We start from the raw sequence: 27,732 nt of genomic DNA, 5'->3' as shown, positions 1-27,732 counted from the left end.
ACAATAATATTATTGTAATACAAAAATTACCAGAAGTAGTGAGGTTACTACTGGTAAAATATTCAGTGGATTGTGGTTACTGAAACTATAAATCATTAGTAAGTTGCTATATATATTTACATATCACGTACACCCTCTTAAATGCGTAATTCTTAAATCTGAAGATCTATCTCTCATAATGACTAAGATCCATCCATGACCATACCTTACATATAATTGCAGATAAATTTTACCTTTAAACTTACACAAACCAACCTCAAAGTGCATTTGATTTGTCCGTATTCAGTGAAATATTCATATTGGTTTTCAGAAGTCCATCTACTGGTTCTATAATCGCAATGGTGAGAAACAGCTTATTTAATAAATAGATCAAAGGTGAAACTTTCTATTAGAGTAAATTATTATTATACAAGATATATCAGATACTACTAAAGAAACCTATATTTAAATTAAAAAATATATATATATATTGATGATGATAATTAGAGCAAAATGTTATATTTAATGGATATTAATATTCATGCTTTTACAGCAGGGTGATGACCACCCTACTGCCAGTGGGACTGATGTTAGTGCAAATACAAGGGTGCGTTCGTGAGGCTAAAATAAAAAAGTTGTAAGGAATATTAAATGCAAGGTAACACTTGTTGTGCTACATTAAAATTACTTGACTTTAACTTATTAGATGAAACATTATACCTTAGTTATATTGTTTTATTAATGGTATGCTTTATAAAGTTGTAGTAATTTAACCTTTCATCAGTTGAATAATTTTATTAAAACAATTAAATGACAATTGGTCCCTCCGGAATCCGGTTACTGCACTGTTGAAGGTTTAAAATTACTTCATAAAATAAATTTTTGCTTAAAAAGATGATTGTTCATGGAATAACGTAATTGTAAGGCTATTTCTCTATTCCTGTGTGAAGCAGTTGTGGTTTCTGGTTTGAAGAGCAACATGGTTGTTGTACTATGGAACTGAGATTTTACCTTGTCTCAAGGTGGTAGGCAGCATTGTCTTCGTAATGTCTATGGTGTCTGGTTGACAAACGTAGGCTTGAATCCCACTACTATGCAATTTGAAGACACTTTGGCCCATATCTAAAGGTCATCAAGCAGAAGTATATATTATGTTTAAGAAAAACTAGATCCAGCCTGCTCCTTTGTTTGTGTCATTTATCTACACTACACTAATAAAATATAAAGTGAATTTTAGGCACTACATATTTTTAATAAATGTTATACATAGAATCAGTTTGCTGCAGTAAATTTAAACTAGTGCCATTATTAAATGAGTTTCAAAATTTGTTCCAGGTTACACTTAAAGCTGGTGGAGGAACAATACCGTGAATGATGAGTAATAAAAGTACATTGAGGATGGAAGTACTGTAGAAGTGAAACAGGATCCGAAAAAAGATGCAATGGAAGCTGTCATTACTAAAATACAGGATTGCAGTCAATATACTGTTGGTGAGTTTCTTCTGATTCTTGCTCTACACTTCTCACTAATATTTCAGAAATTTGGCTTTATTGCCTTTAAAGCAGGTATATATCAGTAATAGTAGGGGCATAGTTAAAGCTCTGTTGATCATTTTCGTATTTAATGCATTCTACTGTCACTTTTCAACCCTTCAAAGTTCATAAAGTTTGACATGACTTGCCCAGTTTCTTTGTATTAGAAGCTTTATTTAAAAACAGGGATCCCATGATAGTCTCATTCGGTTTGAACAGCTCAATTATTACACCCTGCTCATTCCACTGATTTTCATCTTACAATTTTTTCGGTGCGCCAGAACGTTCTTTATCCTCAAGTTCAAAATCATTATCGTTCAAAAGCGTCGAAATAAGTCTCTGAATGTCGTAAAGTTATACCCACGCACCATTGCTCTTAAATGTTTATCATATTTTAGTGTTTGATGATGGTGACATCACAACATTGAGGCGATCAGCGCTTTGCCTGAAGAGTGGAAGGCATTTCAATGAAAGCGAGACTTTAGATCAATTGCCATTGACACACCCTGAACATTTTTCTACCCCAGTCATAGCAGGACGACGTGGCAGAAGAGGACGCGCCCAGTAAGTATGAATGTATATCAAATGTCCATATTCCATCCCACCTGACTGACTTTAATTTAACCACTTAAGGAACTCCTTGAATGCTGCTTGAAAGACAATCCATTCAAATATCATCATTTAAACAATGAGTATTTCTTTTTATTTATTTTTTATTGCTTAGATGAGTGGACGAGCTTACAGCCCACCTGGTGTGAAGTGGTTACTGGATCCCATAGAAATCTACGACGTAAATGCGCTACCACCTTGAGATATAAGTTCTAAGGTCTCAAGTATAGTTACGGCGGCTGCCCCACTCTTCAAACTGAAACACATTCCTAATTCGCGGCAGAAATAGGCAGGGTGGTGGTACCCACGCGGACTCACAAGACTCACAAGACCAGTGATGACTATAAGAAATTTAACAAAGTGAGAACATAACTGAAAACAGGTCAGATGATAGTGAAGGCGAAGGTACGAGTCGTCCCGTGAAGGCGGACAGTGCCGAGCGCGAACCGCACGTGGGTCGCGTGGTGCTCGTGGAGGCGGCCAGTGGCGCGGAGAGGCGCCGACCGCACCAGCCCGCCTTCCCGGCGCTGGTCGTGGCGCCCACGGCACAGATCAAGGTCAAGGAGGATTATTTAGTACGCTCCTTCAAAGATGGACGATAGTGAGTATACACACTAAATTTGTGTATGTGTTGTATATGTATGAAATATTATTATCAGTTTGGTTATTTTCACATTAAGCAATGCATCTACCACAGGATTCTCTACACCACCTTGGTTGACTGGTAGAGAAGGCATTAAGTCCGCCATTGTATTTCTGTGCATTAAGTGAAATAAATAAATAAATTATGCCAACCTGGTGTAATATAGAAAAGTTTTTATGTTAAAAGACGCCCTCTCAATGATTAGAAATCAGTTAGTAATATTAACTAGTGGTCCCCGGTAGTCGAAATGCGACTATAATTAATTGAAATTATAATTTTGTACACCATTATGATTCTATTGTTAAAGATTATTATACTTCTTTAATCACAGATTTCACCAAGACTATAATTTAGACAAATATTAATAAAGATAAGACAATATTTAAAACTATTCTCAATTTCACCACAGACCATAGCTGACCGACTGCAATAAAAAAAGTTTGACAATAAACAAATAGTTTGCATGCGTGTGTGTGTCAAATACACGGTAGTGTGTGTAATGTTTTTTTTTTAAATTGATTTACTGTATTTTTTATGCATAATTTAAAAAATATTAGCGTTCTGCACTCCTCTTTATTCTCTGTAAGTGTGAGAAATATCATACTCCTCCGTTCGTGCAGTTTTCGTAAAAAGGGGTACAAAGTTTTTGCTTCAGGTATACATTATTAACAGATAACTTGCTTAAAGTTACACAGTACCCAAAAAAGAAGCACGCGAGTTCCGTAAGGGCAGCGCACCGCTGGAATGGGCAGGAGTTGAAGCCGCTCTGCAATACTTGAACCAAGGTGTGCTGCCTCCACACTGGGATCGAGACACGCTCTTCAACGAACCCCGAAACACTTCTGATGATGTGAGTAACTATACTGAGACCTTAGAACTGATATCTCAAGGTGGGTGGCGCATTTACGTCGTAGATGTCTATGGACTCCAGTAACCACTTAACATCAGGTGGGCTGTGAGCTCGTCCACCCATCCAAGCAATAAAAAAAGAATATATACAGTCGTGGTCAACTAATTAGGGACATTCAAGATAGTGAAGGGATATAACCGGTTATGTACATTTAAATATAAAACCCTATTGATTTCTCAGCACCTATTATTTGCATAATGTGGTCCGATTATTATGCTATAAATGGCTGTAAATAAAAAGATTTATAAATAGAAAAAGTATTTAATATCAAAGATTAAACATGTATTAAATATTAAGGTACAATTCTGTAGTGGACATTTAATTAAGGACAGTAAAGTATAATGAAAAATACAGTTACACAAAACTTATAATCTTCAGTGTTATAATATCTTTAACAGCTCCATTTTATTCCGTGTAAAATCAGTACCCAGTACCAAAACCTTTGTTAGTAATTACCGCTTGACACCGATGTGGCATAGACATTATCAGTTTCTGACATGTTTCGACAGGAATGTTTGCCCATGCCTCACAAAAAGCTTCATGAAGTTCATCCAAATTTGTATTACGATAAGTGGCAACTTTTTTCTTGATTTCGTGCCAAAGGTGCTCAATTGGGTTGAGGTCCGTGCTATTTGCTGGCCAATCTAGCACCGATACAAACTGACTGGTAAGAAACGACTTGACTGAATGGGCGGTATGTTTCGGGTCGTTATCCTGCTGAAACGTTCATATAATAATAGGGAGATGCTCCTCAGCATAGGGAAGCATAGTTTCTTCCATATTGCCTTGTATTGATGTTGATCTAAGTTACCCTAAACTTTCCTCACAGGTCCCACTCCACGCCCAGAAAATGAAGCCCATATTTTAATGTTTCCACCGCCATGTTTCACCTGTTTTTTTGTGAATCTTGGATTCATTTCCGCTTTTACAGGACGCCGTACATATTGCCTTCCATCTGAAGAAATCAAATTAACCTTAGTCTCGTCAGAGAAAAGTACATGTTGCCATTGGGCGTAGGTCCAATGTCCATATTCACGTGCAAATGCCAAACGAGCATTTCTGTTCTTTCTTCAACAACGGTACTTTGCGAGCCACTCTTCCGAACAACCCTGCTTCTACCAAACGTCGTCGAACGGTCCTCGCAGATACACCGGCTCTTTCGTTTGCCCCAAGCACTTCGTGCTTAATTAAAATAAGCCTAGAAACGGATCTTTCTTAGCTAACCTGGTTATCATTCTATCTTCTTGCGGAGTCGTTTTTCTCGATATTTTTGTTTTGGACACATTTAAAGCTGTGTTAAAGCGCTTGAAATGTTGCACTGCATTGCATACCATAGTTTTTGAACAATTTAAATGTTATGCTATCCTTCGGTATGACCAACCACGCTCGACAAACTTCATGATAATTTTTCGTAGTGTTGGATCGCAACTTTAATTTTTGCCCATTTTTCTTCGAAATAATTCTCAAAACTTAAAATAAAAAATCTGGATTGCCGCCAAAACGACCACTAAACAATAAGAAAAGAAACAAAAAAGTATTAAAATTCCAATTTTGAAATTAGAACGCAATACCTCAGTGTCCCTAATTAAATGGCCAGCCAGCATTCTTTGAACCAATAGCAGTATGATATTGTATCAGCTATACTGTAAAGAGGTTTAATGTTTAAGAAGTTGTTATTGTTTGTATAATCGCGCACATAAATGACTAATTACACTTACATGTAAAAGATATGGAATATTGCTAAGACTCGTTGGAAAATAAAAAAAATATTCACAATTTGGCTTAACTAGAGATTGTCCCTAATTAGTTGACCACGACTGTATATATATTGTTTTAATTAATAAAAGACTATCTGTCACTAAACTGCGCATTTAACGCATTCATACACGCCCTGGTTTTTTCAGAGTTCCGATGATGAACCAAGAGAAGAAAAAGATCATTTCGTGGCTCAACTGTATAAGTTTATGGATGACCGTGGCACACCGCTCAATCGGAATCCGACTATAGCCAACAAAGATATTGATTTATATAGACTATTTCGGGTAAATATAATTTACTTAATTACTAAATAATTGACGTATAGAAAATTTGATAATATTAATCATTTGCTTATTGTAGGTCGTTCAAAAACTAGGAGGCTACAACAGGGTCACTAATCAAAATCAATGGAAAACTATTGCTGACAAAATGGGCTTTCATCCGGTGACGAATAGTATAACGAATCTCTGCAAACAGGCATATAAAAAGTTAGTCAAGAAATAATGTAAAATAATTTTATTTTTCTGAAGGATAAAATCCGGAATGAGATTGTTCGACAGAGAACTAAAGTCGACTTTTTGGCGGGAACGCGTGGAGTGAAGTTGTGTGATTTGTTTTATTTTGTCTATTTAGTGTTTCTTCGGGTTTAAATGTGTAATAATGGTGGTTTATTAACCGTTTAATATCTGTGAAAGTGCACAAATGTGGGAAAATGAAACAAAGGCGCTGGACGTAACTTCTCGGGATCCTCCAAAAAGTCCACTGAAAAAATCTTAGTAAATGACCACCATTTTACTGAGATTAGATTTCATCTCATATCATCTCATTTAATTTCATCCCAGTTGATTAATGTCTCAAATTAATCATTTTCATTTCATTTCACTCCATAACATCATTTTTCATAAAATTAAGAATATACATTAAAATAAGACATGACTTAAAGGTCTCAGTTACCAGGTCATAAATCTCTTAAAAAAAAAAAGAACTAAAGTCATCGTCATAGCTCAAAGAGTCAGCAAGCTGAAGTGGCAGGGGGCTGGCCATATATGCCGTAGGACTGACGATCGCTGGAGCAGACGGGTTCTCGCGTGGAGACCGCGCAGCGGAAGACGTAACGTGGGACGCCCCCTGGCTAGGTGGTGCGATGATCTTCGAACGGTGGCCGGCAAAAAGTGGATGAGGAGAGCCGTAGACAGGGCTCAGTGGTGTGGATTGGGAGAGGCATATGTCCAGCAGTGGACGACTATGGGCTGTGGATGATGATGATGACGAATTTTATTTTTCACTTAATCTCTTTAAATTTTATCATAGCATGCTATACTGCTATTAATATTAAAATTATACAAAGTATTTATATAAGCACAATTTAATCAGCTGACTCACGAAGTTTCGGGACCCGGGCGGGTCTTTGTCGGGAACGCGAGGACCGAAGTTGCTAGATTGTTTTATTTTGTTAATTTAATGTTTCTTCAGGTTTAAATATGTAGTAATGGTGGTTAATTAATTGTTAGTCTATCAAAGTGCAAATGTAGGAAAATGAAACAAAGCCGCTGGACGTAGCTTTTTGGGTCTTTCCAAGAAGTCGACTGAAAAGTCTCAGTAAATACTAGATATTGCTGAGACTTTATTTGATCCTATCTCAACGCGTTTCATTTCATTTCAACCCAATTGATTAAAGTCTCAAATTAATCATCTCAATTTTTTTACTGGTGGTAGGACCTCTTGTGAGTCCGCGCGGGTGGGTACCACCACCCCGCCTATTTCTGCCGTGAAGCAGTAATGCGTTTCGGTTTGAAGGGTGGGGCAGCCGTTGTAACTATACTTGAGACCTTAGAACTTGTATCTCAAGGTGGGTGGCGCATTTACGTTGTGGATGTCTATGGGCTCCAGTAACCACTTAACACCAGGTGGGCTGTGAGCTCGTCCACCCATCTAAGCAATAAAAAAAAATAAAAAAACAACTTTATCTCATTACGCTTTGTATCATTTTTGATTTAACAAACTACAAGAATAAATAAGACTTGGTTTAAAGGTCTCGTTACAAGACCATAAATTCTTAAAAAAATCAGAGATGAGCCAGCACTCACGAAATATACAGTATTAAATTACAAAAACATTTATTTACCCTCATTGACAGCAGCATTCACGCTGTGGTATAGATGACGACTTTTAGAAGAAAGACACTTAATCACCAAAAACACTTTGTTATAGATTCCTGCACAGCTTCGAAGATTTCTACCGAAAGCTGGGAGTGACGTTAGTGGCGCACCCGCGCGGCGCACGCACTCCGCCCGCCGGTAGATCTCTCATACGAGACAAAGATAAGCAGCCCCTCACCTCGTCCTCCGCTTCAAGCACACCGACAGGCACTCCCAGTCAGGTATAACCCGCAAAACCACACACATTCTTTTTTATTTATTGCTTATATGGTTGGACGAGCTCACAGCCCACCTGGTGTTAAGTGGTTAGACATCTACAACGTAAATGCGCCACCCACCTTGAGATATAAGTTCTAAGGTCTCAAGTATAGTTACAACGGCTGCCCCACCCTTCAAACCGAAACGCATTACTGCTTCACAGAAGAAATAGGCAGGGCGGTGGTACCTACCCGCGCGGACTCACAAGAGGTCCTACCACCAGAATCGATTCTTAATTACTGCTAATCTAAAAAAAAAAAACTAAATTAAAGAACACGCTGTTCTCCTTGCCTTCGAAAGTAGAATATTAACATTTGATCAGTTTGAAGGATGCTTTTTTTTTTTTTTTTTTATTGCTTAGATGGGTGGACGAGCTCACAGCCCACCTGGTGTGAAGTGGTTACTGGAGCCCATAGACATCCACAACGTAAATGCGCCACCCACTTTTACTATTATTACACACGTCTTACAATTATAGCGCGGCAAAGACAAAGATTCTGACAAGAGCGAGACGGACAAAAGTGAAAAGAGCGAGAAAGAAGAAAAAACAGAGAAAACGAAAGAAAAACCTCGGGCGAGTGACGAAGAGGACAGCGCCGACAATCAACCGCTCGTAGTTGCCGTGGCTCCAAAGTAATTATAAATTTCATTAAATGATATTAAACATTGTTATGATCACCAATGAATCACGTGTCGCGTTGTATCGCTTTTGTTATTTCATATTTTTGTTACTGTTGTTAGGAACAAAGATATCTTTTCTTATTACTATTAACGATTATGTGTAATCAGTCGAGTATATATTGATATACTCGTCTATTTCTATGATCTTAAAGGCACTGCTACTTATTGTTCCACTATGAGAGCCAGTCTGATAAACCCAGAAAACTGGATATGAATAAAGTATGATGCTTCATGAATTAGCTCAATTCTACTTAAATATTATAGTTGTTATGTCCAGCTGTGGACGTTGTGGGCTGATAGGAAGGAAATAGTTGTTGTAGCACAAAAATAATAATTTTTGTTTAATATCTAGGATAGAAAAGGATAAAGAAAAGATAAAGAAAAAGAGAAAGAAAAGGATAAAGAGAAAGAAAAAGAAAAGGAGAGAGAAAAAGAGATAGAAAAGGAAAGAGAAAAAGAAAAGGAGAAAGAGAAGGAAAAAGAGAAAGAGAAGGAAAAAGAGAAAGAGAAAGAAAGAGAAAAGGAAAAAGAAAAGGAGAAAGAGATAGAGAAGGAAGTTAAGAAAGAAAAGAAAAAGTGAAAGATAAAGAGAAGGAGAAAGAAAAGGAAAAGGAAAAAGATAAAGAACGTGAAAAGTCAACGTCGACTACCACGAGCGAAGAGAAAGTGCTAGTGAAGCCACGTTCGCAGTCTAAAGGACGTTCCTCGATGCCGCCTTCTAAACCAGACTCTCACGACAAGCGGACACCAAAGAGACGCCCACTCTCGTCGAAAAGTAACTATCTCATTATTATTTCATTATTAGTTTATTATTATTTTTTCATCATTTTTTTTACACTTTATAGAATATTTATGTAGAAATTATCCCTACAGCCAACTTCTGAATAGCAGTTATCTCGATCAATTGAACCTCGATCGAAAAGCAGCTGCTCTTGAGTTGTTAGGTCTCCTTTGATCCCACTCCTAGCTGAGCCTTTGCTCGCCCACCTGTCCTGGTGAAACTGGAAAGGCCCCCAGAACACCAGTAGTCTGTCGGTCATAAAAAAAGCAATTGAAACTTTGACCTCTTTTTTAAAGTAGACCACTGCTTATTTCAAGGCGGACGTGAGCTTATCTACAGCCACAAAAGAGAAAGTGTAAGACAATTAAGATACGGGTTCAAAGTTTCAACAATGTTACCTACCCGCAAACTGAAACGAGACGCCTTTTGAAGTAGAAAAATCATTAGCTTCATCGTTATTTAAGATGACGCTCTAAAATCCGTCTGTCTATGTGATTTAGCCTGTGAGAGAATGAGATAGAATACTTTTTTTAAGGGATTTTATGACCTGGTAACTAAAACCTTTAGGTTAAGTCTTATTTTAATTTATATTCTTATTTTTATGAATAATGATATTATGGAGTGAAATTAAATGAAATAAGATGAGATGATATGGAATGAACTATAATCTCAGTAAAATGGTGGTCATTTACTGAGACTTTTTCAGTCGACTTTTTGTAGGATCCCGAGAAGTTAAGTCTAGCAGCTTTGTTTTATTTTCTACACAGATACACAGATACTAAATAGTTGATAAACCACCGTTATTATACATTTAAATCTGAAGAAACACTAAATAGACAAAATAAAACAAATCACGTAACTTCACTCCTCGTGTTCCCGCCAAAAAGTGAGATAGTGAGTAAAAGTGAGACTTGTGAATGTTTCACTTCTACCGCGTATGAACTGCGCACATGTTTTTGTATAATACCTAAGGTATAATGCTACATAATAGTTTGGCTTGCTTAATTGAGATTACTGAGAGGCGAAGAAATGTTATAACATCAATGAAACACAGCGGTAATTATATAATTTGATTCAGGCGAGAGCGCAGGCTCAAGCACTTCGAGAGCCTCACGCCGACCTCACGTCTCAACGGACAGTGATAGTTCCGGCCGTGCTTCTAGGTAATAATATTTAATTGTATAATTTATGTCAACTACATAATGATATCGAGGGGTGAATAGCATTCTTTGGTTTAGGCGACATTTCGTTTAACACGCTGAATTTATCTATGTAATTAAATGTGCGTTTTATTTGTTATTAGCATTAACAGTTCGATGTTTAATTGCATTAATTGATTAATTATTTTATTTGTTTTGATTGATTAATTAATTAATTGAACTTCAATTATGTTTACTTCATTCAAATAGCTGAAGATTTTTTTTGTTATATTAAACTAAGCTAACCAACGCTTAAACCAAGCCTTTCACCCCTCCACATGTATTCAAATTTATTTAGTAAGTTTGTGCCGAAGTTTCTACGACAAACAGGCATCAATTTCTTTAAAAGCTATTGCATGTTTCTTACGAGAATTAAAAACGTATCTAAAATTTTGTTTTCACGAACGACTTTCACAATGAACATATTGTGTAATGTGATTTGAATAGAGTGGGAATGTTTGAACTGGGCTGGGGTGGGATTAGTAATACCGCCTTATTTCTGTAGCTGTTAGTACAAATGATTATTCCATTTTGATATGGATGGGACTGCTGATCGAATACCATACTAAATTACTACTACTACTGCTAAGGAATATTGCGTGGCCCGTCAGTTCATCTACTCTTGTCAATGAATACATATAAAAAAGGTAGCCGGTGTGTCTCTATATTGAAGAAAACTAATATAAGAGAAGGGCGCAACTAAAGAAGTGTAATAAGATTTTTAAGTTTAAGACATTAATTAACTTGGACTAGAATATAGGCTTGAATAATTAAAATCTGAGCTTGCGAAGCTATCGTCTTTGTAATATTTCTTGAATTTACTGTTACACCCTCATATATGTTAATTAGTAAAACATATTATATTGCAATAATTTGTAAGGTTTTCGCGCCAAAACCACCAAACCGACATTAACGATATACAGTATTGAAAAAATTAAAAAAGAGCTGATAGGCTTTTTCATGCACGCGAGGCAAAGGGAACCGCCAATATGATTTTTTAATTATAGTTTTTATTTTTTTACTTTATTGCATATTTGGGGGACGAGCTCACAGCCCACTTGGTGTTAAGTGGTTACCGGAGCCCATAGACATCTACAACGTAAACATCTCCACCCACCTTGAGATATTAGTTCTATGGTCTCAGTATAGTTACAACGGCTGGATTGTACCGACTACAACAGGTGCGGTATAACTAAGAAAATGCAAAGCCGTCGCAGTCAAAGCGCGAACTCGGCCAGCAGCGGCAACACCATTGCCTCCAACAGCAGCAAAAGACCACGCAAAAGAAAAACGACGGAGTATGATTCTTATTTTTTTAATACGCTTTTAATAGCTTCAGACGTATGTATGTTAGTATGTAACAGAGTCTTCGAACATAATTTTGACCCCTTTCAAAACGTCGGATTAACTCCAAATTTGGTATACTTATTAAGGACCGATGACAATTCAATATTAAAACAAAAAAATTGAAAAATTGAAATTCAACTAAAAAATGAAAAATAAATAATAGTTAAAAAAACTAACAAAATACGCTTTTATAGAAAAAAGCGTGGTATCAGTAGTTATAAATATTTTATGAACAGATATGAGTAGAAAGGTTATTTTGATAATATCCTGAAAAGCACTCCACGCTTTATTTACACAATAAAATCATTTTTTCTTACAATATTTTTAATTCAAATTTATTATCTATTTTTTATTTAGATTTTCTATAAAAGCGTATTTTTTTAGTTTTTTTTAACAATTTTTTTTTTTTTTTAAATAAAAGCGACTAGTTTTAATCCTTTTAGTGCTGAGCTTATTTTCACATGTTTTGCTGAAATTGTTAAAGGAATTTTGCATACAAGGCATCTCTCATATACAATATTCCTAGAGTTATTCATCAAGTTCTTATTAAAAACGGATTGTAAGGTTTCACTGTAATTATTTACTTAACATAATACGACTATGAGGTCAGTTTTACAGTGAGTGCTTAAAGTTCAAGCAGTGAATAATTACGGTTGTTTTGATATTTTAAGGCCATCCACCAATGAGCCGATGCATACGCGCGTGTCGAACGTGAAAGCTCAAGTCGGTGACAAATTGAAAGTTTATTATGGACCCACACAGTCTGAATCTAAGGTATGGTACTTCGAATTAAACTTAATCTATAATTGTAATCTATAATAATCTATAATCTATAAATGCTAATATTCTTCCAATGTTTAATTTGTTTAATAATGCCGAAAATTCGTACATAATTCCGTTTTCTTTATTGTTTATGCAGTTCAAGGTGCAAAAACATTAAAATCATAAAAATTGAAAGAGTGATAAATAGAATTTTCAAAAATGACACCATGAACTATCGTTTGATAATACCTAAGTACTTAATTTTTTTAAATATTTTATTATTAACTTCCATTTGTCTCAAAAGAATCTTTAAAATTAACATCATCGCCAAATTCGTTATGGGATTCTCTACTTAAAGTCGATGCAATACTAGTATCGCCAGTAGACGTAATCCCTCCTTTACCAATATTATACTCTGTAAGAGATCAATTTCACAATTCAATATTGCACTGAAAATACTTTTTCTCTTAAATACTTTTATAAGTCTTTGCTTAGAAATCCTGATGTTACTTCCCACGAGTTGACTAATATAAATTATATTAAAACTGAATGATTATCGGAAACCACAAACCGTTCTGTGGTGGTTATTAGAAACAAGCGGAGCACCAATAAAGAATGTTTCGAAATCGGAGTTTTTTCCCTTTTGAGAGCTTCCGCTGCGTGCGCAGATTTTATATATAGCCTATAGCATTCCTCAAAAATGGGCTATCTAACACTGAAATAATTTTTCAAATCGGACCAGTAGTTCCTGAGATTAGCGCGTTTGAACAAAGAAACAAACTCTTCAGCTTTATAATATTAGTATAGATAAACGAACCCAAAATAGTAAACGGTAACACCTATCTTCGAAAAATATGTACCACCTTTAATATTTTGTTACATTGAACACGTATTACATATACGTATTACCTATATAATACCGATTTAGGTTAGACAGTTAACGCGTTGACTGTGGGACCATTTTTGAGAGACTTTTCGAAGCAAGATTGGACTTTATAGCACTTGTGAGACCAGATATGTCCTCAAACCCAAACTAGGAACGGGAGAGCGCGGTATTGACTGCCGCACAACGAGATAGTCGCAAGTGGGACTTTTTAAACCTCAAAACGTGTTAAATATATGTCGGCGAGCGATACGCCAGAGCTTTCACACATAAAAAACAAACATGTTTTTAATAAATGTATCTTTTTTATTTTTTTTATGATTGGTGTTGTTAATTTTAAGTATGTTTCAATGATACTATGTACACATATGGACTTGTTGTTGTCTGAAATAAAATAAATCATTCATTCATCGTTCATTCATTCATAAGATCTATTAAAATGAAAATACAATACAATTCTATGAAACGTTAACATTGCTTGTTTATTACAAACTAGCGACCCGCCCTCGCTTCGCTTCGGAAACATTAAAACACACATGAAACCAAAAAAATAAAATAAATAAAAATTAAAAAAAGTAGCCTATGTTCATCAGGGACAATGTCGGCTTCTAATGGAAAAAGAATTTTTCAAATCGGTCCAGTAGTTTCGGAGCCTATTCGAAACAAACAAACAAACAAATCTTTCCTCTTTATAATATTAGTATAGAAAACCACATCTTGGTTTTTACAATTTTTTTTCATTTTTGTGATGGCTATAGCAATTACAAGATCTTGTAAACAAACAAATGGAATTATTGCGAAACAATTCATAAAATGTAGCTTAACATTCACAATAAATATTTTAGTGACTTTTACATGACTCTGACATGAATTATATTACATAAATTACTTTTAACTAATATAAACTAACATTATTATTTTATTATCCAACCTAATAATAGATGGCGCCAACAACATGATTTGCATAAACAATTACAATACTTAATCAAAGTATTAATCTCTTAACTATAACATAATTTATTATTAATATTTGAGTATTTTGACAGTCATTTATGTTTTTAAGCAATAAAGTAAAAATTAAACATCTTCTGCACATTTTAAAATTAAAACAGTGTCTACTAAACATTAAAAATGGTAGAATGACAGTTTCATGTTACTAATGACAAATAAATAATAATATATAAAATAAACTTGTAAATCATGTTATGTAATTATTTATTTCCAATAATGGCGGTTTGCGCCCCTATATACTAGTATATACTATGAAATCGAACTTTGTTTTATTTCCCGATCCAGGTCACGTACGAGGCTAAGGTAATAGAGATTTCGTCTGAGGGTATGTTGAGAGTACACTATACCGGCTGGAACACTCGCTACGACGAGTGGATCAAACCGCAAAGGATTGCACTCAACGTTACACAGCACGAACAGCGCAACAAAAAGGTCATAAAGTTCACTGTTTTACAGTTTAGTAATAATTCTCTTTATACGTAATTTTTATTGGTGGTAGAACCTCTTGTGAGTCCGCGCGGGTAGGCACCACTGCTCTGGCTATTTCTGCCAGTAATGCGTTTCGGTTTGAAGGGTGGGGCCGTTGTAACTATACTTGAGACTTTTGAGCTTATATCTCAAGGTGAGTGGCGCTTTTACGTTGTAGATGTCTATGGGCTTCAGTAACCACTTAGCACCAGGTGGGCCCTACCCACTAAACGACTCCGAGTCGTGGCGGCATCTAGATTGGATTTTTTTCCAACCTAATCGCTAAAGGTCTATTTCAGCTGCGCCCAGACGGAACTGGAATCTGATGAACTCCATTTATCGCTTGATGTTCGTAGGTCCGTGAGCTCCGTTGGCCATCCACGTCAATAGATAAAGAAACTGGATTGTTTACCCATTAGCAGATTGTGTATACCAATTTAAATAGTAAATAGGACAACCCGTTGCTCTTGCAAGTTTCTATAACAATAAAACCTTTATAAAATATTATCGCGTGGTGAAAGGCTATTTAGTTTAAGCCACATTTCGCTTAATACGCGACATTTATCTTTGTAATTAAAGGTCCGTTTTATTTGGTATCAGCATCAACAATTCGATGTTTCTTAATCGAACTTCAATTATGTTTACCCCATTCGAAAAGCTGAAGAAGTTTTTTTTTAACCATATTTTTTCCAAATTTTATACTTTAAATGACTCTCCTGTAAAGTGCTAAATGTGTCACTTAAACCAAATAATCTTTCACCCCTCGTTAAATTCGAACAAATAATAAATCGATAAATAATTCGATTATTCATTTGTTTTGCACCGAACTCCTAAACAGCGGGACTTAATCCAATTATTATTTTTATGGGTCCCTGGATAATTCAGATTTACAATTGGACCCAATAAATGCCGCTGCGGTAAAATTCCACCATTTATTTATTTATTTTCAAGATAAGACGTTTTCTGTGTCCGCTACTACTAAATTAAAAATATAAATATATATTTTATCAGGGTACCGGGATGAGTAGACGTGTCCGTGCTAAGATGAATGAAGGTACGTATGCGTTGAAATCTGGATAAAGCTATTGATTGCTTTAAATTAAATTAATTAAATGTAAGGTTATGATGTTGCAGAGTCATCAGCTCGGTCTGATTCCGACAGTGACTCGGATAGCGACGTCGATCTGAAGAGACCACCTAAAAAACTAGACGAAAAAGGCCCTCCTTCTAAAAGTAATAAACGAATCTTCTTTATTTGTAATTGAAAAAAACAACATAATGAGTCTGCTGGACTTATATAAATACAGTAAAAGCTCCCACGTTTCCAATATTCACGTTTCCAATATTCGCGAATTAAAAAAAAATGCGACCCAGTTCCTATATTCGGGACGAAAGATTTATTTATTGGCGGATCTAATCGGTAGTTCAGCACGTACACATTGATAAAAAGGATTCCAATATGCATGTATTCAACTGAATATCCTTTGTAAACGAGCTTTTCCATATTCATGGAACATATACCACGCGAATCAAGAGCTTTTACTGTATACATTTTATCTAGAAAAGGTTTCTAAAAGTATCATAGAAATACTTTCATCTCTCGATATAAAATAAATCGAATACTTACTTACCCGTTTTTACAGTTTTACCACGACCGAAAGAAGCAAAGACGGGTGAGAGCAGTGGCTCAAATAAACCACGCAAGAGACCCGTACGTACAGTATCTACGCCGACTAATCTTTCTCCAAGCAAGAAACCACGACCGCTGCCCACCACTTGCCATCAGGGACGAGACTTCGATCTGAACGAAATCAGATCGGAGCTAAAAGGACTACATTCAGTCAAACAGGACCACGATGAATCATCATTGAAACAAGATCCACATGACAAAACATCTAGGCTCATGCTTCCGGCAGCTACGATGTCGGCCGCCCCCGCGGAACCCCCGCAACCCGATAAACAAGCCGAGGACGTGTACGAGTTCAAAGAACCAGAACCATTCGAACTGGAGCTACACGACGAAAAGAAAAAGAGAACTCATCGAATATTCGACGATATTTCCCCCAGTAAATACACATCAACGTTATCGAAATCGTTGAGTGAAGAAATCTCCGAAGATCCCTTAAGACCACGTCCTTCGACTTTAAGATCGCCCTCGCTGTCGCCGTTCAGAGATTTCGGAGCCACTCGTGCTCTCGAGCCAGGTAGACAAAGTCCCGAAGAAGACCCTAAAGTATGTCTATTCGGCTTAGACGACGACTCATTCCAAGGCGATGGCAGTTCGGGACCCACTTTCGAAGGGTTCACTCCTGCTAAAAATCAAGAGACTTACTCTAAGAAGAGTAAAGTGTCTAAGTTAAGAGAACTAATCGACGATTCGCCGGAAAGTCCGGCTGATGACGAACATTCTTCAGAGGATGAGCAAGACTTGATGGTAAAAGGCGAAAAAGCGGTAAGTGAACCAAGCCCTGCTGCTCCCCTAGTGGAAACTGAGAAAATAACGGAAAACGTTAAAGAATGTGTCACTTCAAAGGAATTAGTGACACAAATGATACTGGAACCAATCGTTGAAACGAATACAAAAACTGAATACGTTACAGAAGAAGCCATAAAGCCAAAAGAAGTGCCTATGGAGATAATCATAGCGCCGGAACGCCCAAAAACACCGCCACAGCAAAGAAAAGAAATACATAAAGTTAACCTACTCTCCGTCCCTGTATCCATTTCTAATGTCCAAATGAATGTGACGCTTACTGTTGCTAATCCTGTTCTCAAACAAGAACCGGTCAAAGAATCATCACTCAAGTTGCTTACGGTTCCAAAAACACTAACGGAACCTAAAGAAAACATTCCGCAAATGAAGATTGAACAAAACAGGGAACCAGAACCTGTAGTATCGAAATTTGAACCTCCCTCGAGCCCTCTGATTGACACAGAAGAAGATAAGTCGGAACCCGACAGTCCGGCGAGGATTGATGTCATCCCCGAACCGCCGCCTGGATTCTTATTACAGTCCGAGGGACCGAAGATAGCGGAGAAATTGCTTAAAGCCATCAACAGCGCCAAGAGGCTCTCCATGTCCCCGCCACCCGCGGACGACAGATCGGACACGTCCAAAACGGAACCCAATAAATTTAACAAACCCGAGATAAAAGTTTCTTCCCAATCACCAGAACTGAAAACGATCTCATCAAAATCTGACACGGTCAAGCCGTTAGTTAAGTCGGAACTCAAGAAAGTCCGAACTCCAGAAATCAGCGAGTGTATATTCGGGGAGCCGTCTAACTTAACGGATGCGAAGCGAGACGCGACCGACGTTAAGAAAGTTAGACCTAAAGACGAGATCAGGAAAGAGGTTTTATCTCCACGCTTACAGAGCCCATTAAACATACTTGAGCGGCGGCGTAGTGTTGCCGACTTACCATTAGCAGTGCCCGCTCAGAAGAACAATAAAGTTCTCAGCGACACGATACAAAAGTTGTCGAGCCAGATCAACCAGTCGGCGGCCGCTGCCGTCCCCTTGCCGCTGCCACCGTTCCCGCAAGCCGACAGGAGCGAATCCAGCGATTCCGACGATTCCGATCGGAGGTAGTATCAATCTCGTTATGCAGCCTACCCACGACCCTGAAATCAGTTGCGATATCGGGACAGTGGTGACGAGGACCCTAAATCACCTCGTGTATAGGCAAATCGTAACCCGATTTTTATTGTTTACCCTAAACTTTTGAAGTCGTCGTGGCCCAGAAAATAAGATGTCCAGTATTCGTGTTGAGCGATGTACCGGTGTTCGAATCTCAGGCGGGTACCAATTTTTCTAATGAAATATATACCAAACAAATGTTCACGATTGACTTCCACGGTGAAGGAATAACATCGTGTAATAAAAATCAAACCCGCAAAATTATAATTTGCGTAATTACTGGTGGTAGGACCTCTTGTGAGTCCGCGCGGATAGGTACCACCACCCTACCTATTTCTGCCGTGCAGCAGAAATGCGTTTCGGTTTGAAGGGCGAGACAGCCGTTGTAACTATACTGAGACCTTAGAACTTACTTCTCAAGGTGGGTGGCGCATTTACGCTGTAGATATCTATGGGCTCCAGTAACCACTTAACACCAGGTGGGCTGCGAGCTCGTCCACCCATCTAAGCAATAAAAAAAACTAAAGCCGCTTCGGGCGAGCTCACGATTTAGGGACGATTATCCCCACCACCGCTGTCCCGATATCGCCATTGATTATAGGGTCATGTGTAGGCCGCATTACTTACACCTTGACTTCAACTTCCGCGTGATAGTTTATCAACATATTAATGTATATTCAGGTTAATAATCGACAAAGTGGAAGAGTGGGGCGGCAACAGTTGCGAGACGTCGCGGGCGAGCGGTGCGGCCGCCCTGGCGAGCCTACACGCCGGGAAGTCGGCCGGCGAGTGGAGCGCCGGGGAGTCCCTGCTCATGCTCGAAGACGCTTGCAAGAACGAGAGGAAGCATAGTATGTTTCATACTCTTAGTTATAACGCAACTAAATATTAAATTATTCTCAACCAAGTGCTCCGTATTTCTCGGTCGAAGCAATTATATATTCTTCCTTTTCTCCACCTTCTCTCACTAGGTGGAGTCGGCACAGCAAATTTTTCTCTTTCATTCTCTTCTATCAGCCATCATCTCAACACTCACTCCTCTCTATCTCTCTCATATCGTCATTCACGCACCCCATCCATGTCTTCTTCGGTCGACCTCTTCCCCCTCTACCTTGCACTACCATTCCCATACATCTCCTAGTCACATGCATCTTCTCTCTACGCATCACATGTCTATACCACGCTAGCCGTCCGCTCTTTAATTTGTTAATTACCGGGGCTACTTTCACACTTCCTCTGATATACTCATTCCTATTCCATTTCGAAGCAACAATATATATATACATATAATAAACACCCAAACAAAGAATAAAAAAGTGTATTTATCACACGAATTTTTTCCCGATGTGAGCATCGAACCCACGACCCTCGGTGCAGCAGATAGAGGCGCTAACTACCCAGTCACTCGCTGGGGGGTATAGATTGCATTACACAGTATGTTTTCTTCTGTTGTTAATAATTAAAGAACATTTTCAATGGTTATCAACATAGCATGTTTAATCGTTACACTTTACTATAACTAGAGGCGGAGTTCAATTGCTAACCGCCTCTTTCTCAGAGCACCCTCGCATGTATAATATGAATGGCAACACCCAGGTGCAAGCGTAGTGGTGGCTGGCAGCGGCAGCGGCAGGGCAGCGGGGGTTGTCGGCGGGGGGGAGGAGGACAGCAACATTTCGCTGCTGCTGTGCGAGGAGACCATCCCCGGCTCCCCCGCGCCCGACGCCGAGCCGCAGCCGCCCCGCCACCGCCTGCACATGCCCTTCGCTTCGGCGCCACAACACCATCACTCGCTTTCTAAAGGTCGGTAAATTTATGTTTTGTTTTATTGCTTAGATGTTTTTTTTTATTGCCCTTGTAGGCAGACGAGCATACGGCCCACCTGATGGACTTCAACAATGCCAGGGGCAGAGCCAAGCTGCTGCCTACCATTAGTACCATATTTATCTTCAATCTCTATATATAAAAATTAATTGCTGTTCGTTAGTCTCGCTAAAACTCGAGAACGGATGAACCGATTTGTTTTTTTTTGAAATTTTGGTCTTGAATTATTTGTGGAAGTCCAGAGAAGGTTTAAAAGGTAGATAAATATGAAAATGCTCGGAATTAAATAAAAATAACAATTTTGTTTTTCCTTTGATGTGTCCCACGTCGGTCTTTTATTTATCGATTGAGGCACTACGAAGTCTGCCGGGTCAGCTAGTTACCAATATTTTTAATCAAAATTTTTTTGTCCTCAAATATTAATTCTCCTCTATCATTATCATAGAGGAGTATGGAAGGAGAAAACATGTTGCGCCGACCCCATGTGACTGGGTGCAGAAGAATGATGATGATTTGGTTTTTTTAAGGAATTTTATGACCTGGTAACTAAGACCTTTAGGTCAAGTCTTATTTTAATTTATATTCTTATTTTTTATGAAATATGATAATACGGAGTAAAATAAAATAAAATGACGACATGACATGAAATGAAGAATGAAGATAATTTGAGACATTAATCAACTGCGATAAAATTAAATGAAATGATATGAGATAAAATATAATCTCAGTAAGATGGTGGTTATTTACTGAGACTTGAGAGGCTATTTCAGCGTAACCTTAACTAGTAGGTGAAGCTCACGGGGCTCAAACCTGACGAAGAAAAGCCTAATGATGATGATGTAATTATTTAGAGGATCGTCGCGGCGAAGGTCCGTCCCGTCCGATGGTGGCAGCGGGAGGGGGTGGCGCGGCGGGGGCGGGGGGTCCGGCCGCGGGCGAGGCGCCGGGCTGGGGACGCCGACACGCGCTCATCGACAACACGCCGCCCACCACGCCCGACAGCAGCCTCGACATGTCGCCACACAGGTACACCTACCTACCTACCTACCTGCTTACTCGTGTGTGTAGCTTTTGCGAAATTGATCTCTTGAAAAACATATTTTCTCTTATTGCTTAGTTGGGTGTACGAGCTCACAGCCCACCTGGTGTTATGTGGTTAAAGGAGTCCATAGACATCTACAACGGCTGCCGCACCCTTCAAGGCGAAACGCATTACTGCTTCACGACAGAAATAGGCGGAGTGGTGGTACTTACCCGTGCAGACTCACAAGAGGTCCTACCACCAATAATTACGCAAATGACAATTTTGCGGGTTTTGATTTTTATTACACAATGTTATTCCTTCACCGTGGAAGTCAATCATGAACATTTGTTAAGTAAGTATTTCATTAGAAAAATTGGTACCCGTCTGCGGGATTCGAACACCGGTTGCATCGCTACATACGAATGCACAGGACGTCTTATCCTTTAGGCCACGACGTCTTCTCGATTCTCGGATAAAAATCGTTTTAGAAAATTAACTAATATAGACTTAATAAATTTATTGCTATTTACAGGGACCGTCGTATGTCTGAACGCGACAGTCCGTCGGAACGCAAAGACGACGATGACGAAGTACGACCGATTGATGCGTCACTGGATATTGAAAAACCACACGGTACGGTACCACACCCTGTGGTATTTAAACTGTTCTATTTTTATATTTATTTACGTTAAAATTTACGTTTTAAAACAACAAATTGTCAAGTCGGTCAATTTTATAAAATTCGCTCTATGGTTCTATTAACATTCTTTAATTATACTTTTAAGGGACTTTTTGGCGGGAACGCGAGGAGTGAAGTTGTGTAATTTGTTTTAATTTGTCTATTTAGTGTTTCTTCAGGTTTAAATGTGTAATAATTGTGGTTAATTAACTGTTTAATATCTGTGAAAGTACACAAGTGTGGGAAAATGAAACAAAGCCGCTGGACGTAACTTTTTGGGATCTTCCAAAAACTCCACTGAAAAAATCTCAATAAATGACCACCTTTTTATTGAAATTATATTTCATCCCATATCATCTCATCTCATTTCATTTAATTTCATCCCAGTTGATTAATGTCTCAAATTAATCATCTTCATTTCACTCCATATTATCATTTTTCATAAAAATAAGAACATAAATTAAAATAAGACATGACCTAAAGGTCTTAGTTACCAGGTCATAAAACCCCTTAACAATAATACTTTTAAGGTCATCGATAATCCAATCTACCTGTTAATTTACAAAGTCAGTAAGGTTTAGGTGTTTATTAGAACTTGAATGTTTATTTTTTTGTTCTATTTCGCCGCGCTAGTTTAGTAACCGGCAAACTTCTTGAGCAAATGACCTTGACTGCGCAGAACCGAATTTTAGATCACTTTGGTGGTGAGGGTGAGGCGCGACGGCAGGGGACATCGTATCGAGCGCGTTATTGGTAGATCAGTCGAACCCTGCGTCCCGCACCGCACCCTCGTTCCGCTTGCTCCCAAAAGTACGCTTGCGTATAGTGAAAAGTCTATCGTTATTAATCGTTAAGTTATTTGTTATAATTACTTGTAGACTTTGTTGCCATTGCTATTTGTTGAGTGTTTGTTGATTTTTTATAAAACATACACTATGCCGCGACAAACTGGTGTAGTATTCAAAAGAAAGGGTAGAAAAATGGTGTACGACGTATATTGCTTCATTATAAAACAGGGGAAGAATGATATGGAAAAATTAAAACAGACTTCGGAAGTAACAAAACCATCAGTGAGTACTGTTAGGTGCATTATTAAGGAAGCTAAAGGCTCTGGCTTGCTCGCCGTGTTTCGGACTCCGGGTAAGAAAAGATCAGGGAAGAAGAAAGTTACCGGAATGGATAGTTTCGTTCAATCTGTAATAAAAAGATGTAATCATAATAACTACATAACAAGCAGCGAAACTCCGTACCGTAGAAAGGCTTCGAAAAATTTAAAGAAGATATAAATTTTAATGGCTCGGAATGAAGCTTACGACGTATTATGAAAGAGCTAGGCTTCAGATGGAAAAAAAGAACGGAAAATAATCGGAAGCTGGTAATTGAAAAAAGTAACATTCGATTACTACGAATTGAATATCTTCAAAAAATAATTAATTATAGACAAAAAAGAAGACCGAATCGACCGAGTTGTAAACTACACCGATGAGCCCTATGTCGACTAATCACGATGATAGCGACTCGGGTGATGAAAACAGTGATGATGATGATGGTCAAGATTATGATAACGAAAAAAAAAATACAAATACCAGCTTCGCTTCAACTGAACCAAGACCTGGCAACAGCTCTAGTTTTGACTTAATAGAAGGAATATCTATTTTACCCCAAGATTAAATTATTACAATTATTAACCGATATGTTTTGTTAATGTTCTAATAAATATATAAATAAATACATATGTTGATTTTAATAATTTAATAACATTATGACGCAGAGTAAGTAATGGTTTTGCACGTGAGTGTACCATGCGCGAACTTACCCCCACTACGTCAACAAATGCTCAAGAAGTTTGCCGGCTATTATACGATGTTAATTTTCTTGATGCTAAACAGATAATAAGCCTACATTATTCCACTTCTGAACATATAGAAACAGTAATCTGGCAATATAAATAACTTCACAGATCACTTCGCGTTTCCGCTAAAAATCCTTAATTGCGACATATAACGAATACTGCCACTATTTCATTACATAAGATCTGCAGTTGATATATTATATTGAGGGGTGAAAAGATATTGGAAGAAAAATAAAGCGGAATTATAGTGTTCACAGCTTGAGGAAGAAAAGACGTAAATATTTATGGCTTGTGGTGAATTTACTACTTTCGATGACGCGTATGTTCGCTAGAGGGTGCATGGATACGCGAAAAGTCAGGCGTACCGATCAGCGTTGTTCATGCGCAGACGCACGAGTTGCGAAGAATGCGCGCGTCATTTTAAAATCTGAGAAGTAATGGGTGCGTTACACTGTGGAGTTAAGGTGGAATTTGTTATGTTCAGTTTTCGATAGACGCTTCGACTCTGCGCTAGTATAAATTGACTCATAAGGTACGCGTCCATTGACCCGCGCCGGACGCACCGCACGCAACGGCTTTTATTTTGCTTTGTATTTTTTTGCTCATAAATGCCGGCATTCAATGCATCCGGCGCCCACGTCATCTCGGATCCTCCCGATCCACTAACGGTGCTTTTAGGTACTTCAAGCACCGGTCACCATTCTCGTCGAACCCGTCGCTTGCGACGAAGGGCTCGACGAGTAAATTAACTCTCAGACACAGCTCAGTGAGTTTCTCGCCAGATCTTCTCAGTGGGTCGCGTTTCCGATCCGGTGGTAGATTCTGCGAAGCACGACTCTTGCTAGGGTTCGTGTTAGCAACGTCATCAGGTTTGAGCCCCGTGAGCTCACCTACAAACGTTAGGGTTACGCTGAAATAGCCTCTCAAGGCACTCAGCTTAGGTAGGAAAAAAAATAAAAAAAAAAACCGGCGCGGACCGATGGACGCGTACCTTTAAGCCACTAACGATTAGGTAGCAAAAACAAAAACAATTGTATTTTCGACCATTAGGTGGCTCTCGTTGATTATAAACATGGGTATGTAAATACAGAGTCGTCAGCATGTGGGCGGTCCCGCAAGGCGTCAGAGAGCTCCGGGGCGGGCGCGGGGGCGGGGCGGGGGCGCAGGCGGCGCCGCGACACTGACGAGCTCGGTGCGCACCACCCGCCGCACAAGTACAACTTCTATGTCGAACTTGGTACGTGCTAAGCTATAATAAGCTCTAACCTTTATTTCTTCTTCTTCTCCATCGCTCCCTCATTGCTGAGGATCGTGACTCCGTTTTAGCTTGTCGACCTATTAACCTTTATTTAATAAGAGTCAAAAACACAGGAGGAATTTCCTTCGCAATATGTCTATGTCGGGTTAATACTCAGACATCAGGTATGAAACCGAAATATACTAAACAAGAATTTATTACTATTAAATCACCGATCGTAACCCAGTTATTTAAATAGACTATAAAAATAGAGACTGAACCAATTAAATTAAATGACATTCGTGAATGATAACTAAATCAAGGACAATTCTGTAGACTGAGAATGGCAATATAGGCGGTCACATAGGGCAGTACTATCTGTCATACAGAGTGCACCCACCGCAATAAAGACAGTACTAATCGTCAAAGACAATGTTCCACCTCCAATATATGTGCAGTACTGACTTGATTTCTAATTATATACGTACTAAACAAATGTTCACGATTGATTTCCACGGTGAAGGAATAACATTGTGTAATAAAAATCAAACCTGCAAAATTATAATTGGCGTAATTACTGGTAGGACCTCTCGCTCACGAGACTCATCTCGTGAGATATCTAATATTATTTAAAACGTATACAATGTAATAACAATGTGTCCGTTTAAAAAATCTGGTATAGTTTTTCAGCAGCATTTCAAAAGTTTTCCAAATGCTGTAAGCGTCATTCGTATTTTAATATTTTGCTCGCAGATCCATCATGGGATTCTCAGACGCGTATAAATGTTCTTACAACACGACTAACAGATTTGCGTAAAACCTATCATTCGGTGAAGGCGGAACTAGCCGCAATAGATCGACGTCGCAAGAAACTACGTCGGAAGGAGAGAGAAGGTAACTTAATCAACGTTCAACTTGGATTACTTTATTATAATACAAGTGACGTTCTAATAATGATTGAAATTAAAAATAATAGGTCTAACTGTTTAAAATATTGAATTGTCATCGGTCCTTGATGAGTATGCCAAATTTCGAGTTAATCTGACGTTTTGAAGGGGGTCAAAATTATGTTCAAAATTTCCCTTAAATACTAACATACTTATGAAGCTAATGAAGGCGTATTAAAAATGTTTAGCATATTATCTAAAAACATGTTGAAACACTGTTTCTGAGTGCTAAAGAATGTATATATATTATCATTAATACATAGTTAACATAACGGTTAGTGTATTTTTTTTTTTTAATTATAATTTCAGCCGTGAAAGCTGCTAAAGCCGCGTGTTCGTGATTCAAGATGAATATCAATGATCAAAAATGAAGAGTTGTTAAAGCTATAACACGTGTATTCGTTTTAAGATAAATATAACATTAAAAATTTTAAGAGATTTAACTCTGTTAATTTCGTAACAAAATTTCAAAAAATATTTCTGGAATACCAAACAAATGAGTAATTCGTCCCTTTTTAATAAATAATTTTAATATTACTCAAAATTGTAAATGTAAAGTTCTTTATAATTGTTGTCTATTATAAATTTTAAGAAATCTCTGAACTAATATCTCTCAATTTCTTATTCCATTGGTGGTAAGAATGCATTAGTTTTAAAACGAATGTGAGGATTTTAGTGTACCAAATGGTATTTAAAACATAACGTTCAAACATGACGGTATTGGACGGACTGACGGACTGTTTTTATTTCGTAAATTAGGTAATTGTTTAGAATAAGTTTCAATAAAGTTTTAAACTAGTAAATTGTCTTTATTATTTTGTACTTGTATAGGATGTCTTATCATAAATGTTGAATTAGGTAATATGTTAAGAAACACTGCGCATCACATCTTTTTTACAATTTTAACTGTTTGTAATACACACCTGGTAGAGGGTATATTATCAGGGTATTATCATGGTAGAGGGTATTATGGGTAGGACTTCTTTTAATTTTTTTTATTGCATATACGGGTAAAATAGTTCAAGGCCCATCTGGTGTTAAACGGTTAATGAAACCCACATAACAACATCAATACCCAACTAAGACATAAGGTCTAAGTCTTTATATTATAAATATAGAGACTGTCCTACCCATCACACTCGAACGCATTCTACTTCGCCACAGAAATAGGTCAGATGGTTCTATCTACCCTTGCGAGCTCACAAAGCCTTGTCGCCCTTTATTACGCAAACCAATTTTCACGATTTCGATTTTAATTATACGATATTATTCCTCTATAGTTGATGTCATTCGTTAGCATATCGAAAATTCGTATTTCATTAGAAAAATTGGTACCTGCATACGCGCTTTGAATACTGACATAGTCGCTTTGCTCGATACGAGCTCTTTTCTCGTCCTTAAGGTCACGAAGACTTCAAAGTACCATCCATCATCCTGCTTAATACTAATGCCACGAAGCAGTCATTCGTGCTTTATCATTTGATGAGTTGTACAGTTCAGGCAGCCATTAAATGGTACAATTGAGACTAGCCTTGTGTCTCAAGGTGG

At 37.8% G+C, this 27,732-nt stretch overlaps 1 protein-coding gene across 1 annotated transcript; it reads left to right on the top strand.

Moving 5' to 3' along the window:
* The first annotated feature begins 392 nt into the window (after window positions 1–392).
* LOC114240367 (uncharacterized) lies at window positions 393–26,987 on the top strand. The gene is made up of 25 exons (XM_089738622.1): window positions 393–637; window positions 1,315–1,470; window positions 1,911–2,076; window positions 2,504–2,722; window positions 3,452–3,614; window positions 5,579–5,716; window positions 5,793–5,920; window positions 7,644–7,812; window positions 8,328–8,482; window positions 8,883–8,903; window positions 9,112–9,305; window positions 10,390–10,474; window positions 11,692–11,808; window positions 12,529–12,631; window positions 14,799–14,945; window positions 15,993–16,035; window positions 16,116–16,214; window positions 16,625–18,569; window positions 19,303–19,472; window positions 20,218–20,424; window positions 21,297–21,471; window positions 22,002–22,102; window positions 25,091–25,237; window positions 25,991–26,131; window positions 26,494–26,987. The coding sequence occupies exons 2-25, from the start codon at window positions 1,422–1,424 to the stop codon at window positions 26,523–26,525; spliced, it is 4,914 nt and encodes a 1,637-aa protein (XP_089594748.1). The 5' UTR covers window positions 393–637; window positions 1,315–1,421; the 3' UTR covers window positions 26,526–26,987.
* The last annotated feature ends 745 nt before the right edge of the window (window positions 26,988–27,732 follow it).

The sequence above is a fragment of the Bombyx mandarina genome, chromosome 25, assembly GCF_030267445.1.
Source record: "Bombyx mandarina strain Sakado chromosome 25, ASM3026744v2".
Classification (NCBI taxonomy): Eukaryota; Metazoa; Arthropoda; class Insecta; order Lepidoptera; family Bombycidae; genus Bombyx; species Bombyx mandarina.
The sequence above is the reverse complement of the archived record's forward strand: the minus strand, read 5'-3'. Positions and strand labels throughout refer to the sequence as shown.

Coding starts and splice junctions, on each gene's coding strand:
- LOC114240367 (XM_089738622.1), top strand. CDS start 1,422: ATGGAAGCTGTCATTACTAAAATACAGGATTGCAGTCAATATACTGTT. Junction 16,215..16,624: donor AAAAGGCCCTCCTTCTAAAA/GTAATAAACGAA, acceptor CCGTTTTTACAG/TTTTACCACGACCGAAAGAA. Junction 21,472..22,001: donor CTCGACATGTCGCCACACAG/GTACACCTACCT, acceptor TGCTATTTACAG/GGACCGTCGTATGTCTGAAC.